This window comes from Nymphaea colorata, chromosome 9, assembly GCF_008831285.2.
Source record: "Nymphaea colorata isolate Beijing-Zhang1983 chromosome 9, ASM883128v2, whole genome shotgun sequence".
Lineage (NCBI taxonomy): Eukaryota > Viridiplantae > Streptophyta > Magnoliopsida > Nymphaeales > Nymphaeaceae > Nymphaea > Nymphaea colorata.
In genome coordinates, this window is record NC_045146.1 from 22,381,684 (window position 1) to 22,383,364 (window position 1,681).

The following is a 1,681-nucleotide window of genomic DNA, read 5'->3' on the forward strand; positions in this document are numbered from 1 at the left end:
CAAAATCTTCACCCCATTTCTTAAAAGATTGTTCAACAGATTTTGTTGTCTTTATTCCTACGTCCACATATGATCTATTAGGAACTGTCTTTTGAAAACCTAGAGTGATTGTGTGGAAAGGTGACACTTGCTGATCCAAACCCAGCTTATTATATTTGGGAATGACTAAAAGACGATCTTATCACAAGCAACTTGGTATCAATTAAGTTTATTCAATTAACATCGAGAAGAAAGTCTGGCGAAGCGAGTAATGACTAAGAAGAGGGCAAGCATTGTAGATTCCGAAACACTTGTCATTTTTGGTCTTGAAAAGGGCGATTGTTTGCAGGATGAGTTCTTTCCCACACACCATTTAGTTGGATCGAGATTACTTAGATTATAGAATTTGAACTAAACTACTAAATCACAGGCAGCGATCAAGAGGTTAGGGGAAGAACATTGTGAAAGGTGTTAGGTTGAAGACCCTCGTGGTAATCAAACTTCATGCAAATGTATATATATACATCTGTATATATACTGAACTAAAAAAAATTTTGTAATTTCTATATCAGACATTGCTTCGCATTAATTAGCCACCGAATCCATTAATTAAGCAACATAAATATTCATTAATTTCTTCAAATAGAACAAGGGAAATTAAGTAGGGGCCCTACCCTTATTTTCCCGTTATTCCCTGTTCCTATTTAAAGGGTCTCAGTGTCCTTTGTAGAGTGGCCCCTGCACTCGCTTGTCGCCCCGCGCTCCTCGACAGTCAGGGCAGAGTCCGGCATCCGATGGCGAAACCACCTTCCCCCAGGCAGCCGATGTCCCGCCGAGCAGCTGCAGCGGTGGACGCAGCCTCCTGGTACTGCGCTGTGGCGGTGGTCGCCCTCATCTTGTTGGCGCTCTTCCATCAAGACCGGCCGGGCGGAGCAGTAGCCGCAGAGGCAGCGGTGGCCGTCTCGGGCCGGCCCTGCGACGAGATATACGTGGTCGAGGAAGGGGAGACGCTGCACACCATTAGCGACAGGTGTGACGATCCTTTCATTGTGGAAAGGAATCCTCACATCCACGACCCCGATGATATCTTCCCCGGTCTTGTTATTAGGCTCTCTCCTTCCACCTCCACCAGGAGGTGATGGTGTTTTAGCTCAATGGCTTCCTGTGTTTCTCCTTTTTCTCAATGTGAAAATCCAGTCTAGCTGGGAGAAATAATCATATAGAGAAAGAACAAAAAGGGTAATAAGAGATACAATTCGACAGCTCCACTAGTTGTAAGATGATTAGATGTGTAGATAATGCAGAAGTATGATCCTGTTGATGGTTTGTCACACCGCCCTCTTGTAGCCTTGTTGTATTTATGGTTCAGTTCCTGCCTGCCGCTGATTTGTTTTCCCTTCCTGAAAATTTCTTTTTCCGTTGCATTTGCAGTAACTATGTGTTATGCAAGTGGTTGGTAGTTGGAAGAAGAGTTTGTGCTCTATTTCATATATACATCAAAAGTATCAAGGTTTGGATAAGTTTTTTTTATATACCAAGACCATTTAAGCACACAGGTGAAGAAATCGCAGTCGTGATTCCATTCAGAAAGAGAGAGAGAGAGAGAGACGAAGAGGTAGGAGAGAGCGCGCGATGTTAGGTTGGTGAGGAACCATCAGAACAGGGGACACCGCTCTGCTATTCACGTCCACGAAGGGATTGA

The 1,681-nt window shown here is 44.1% G+C and overlaps 1 protein-coding gene across 1 annotated transcript; it reads left to right on the forward strand.

Moving 5' to 3' along the window:
* The first annotated feature begins 705 nt into the window (after positions 1-705).
* On the forward strand, positions 706-1,247 carry LOC116261180 (uncharacterized). Its single transcript, XM_031639811.2, has one exon. It carries the CDS (start codon positions 774-776, stop codon positions 1,116-1,118), a length of 345 nt encoding a protein of 114 aa, XP_031495671.1. The 5' UTR covers positions 706-773; the 3' UTR covers positions 1,119-1,247.
* The last annotated feature ends 434 nt before the right edge of the window (positions 1,248-1,681 follow it).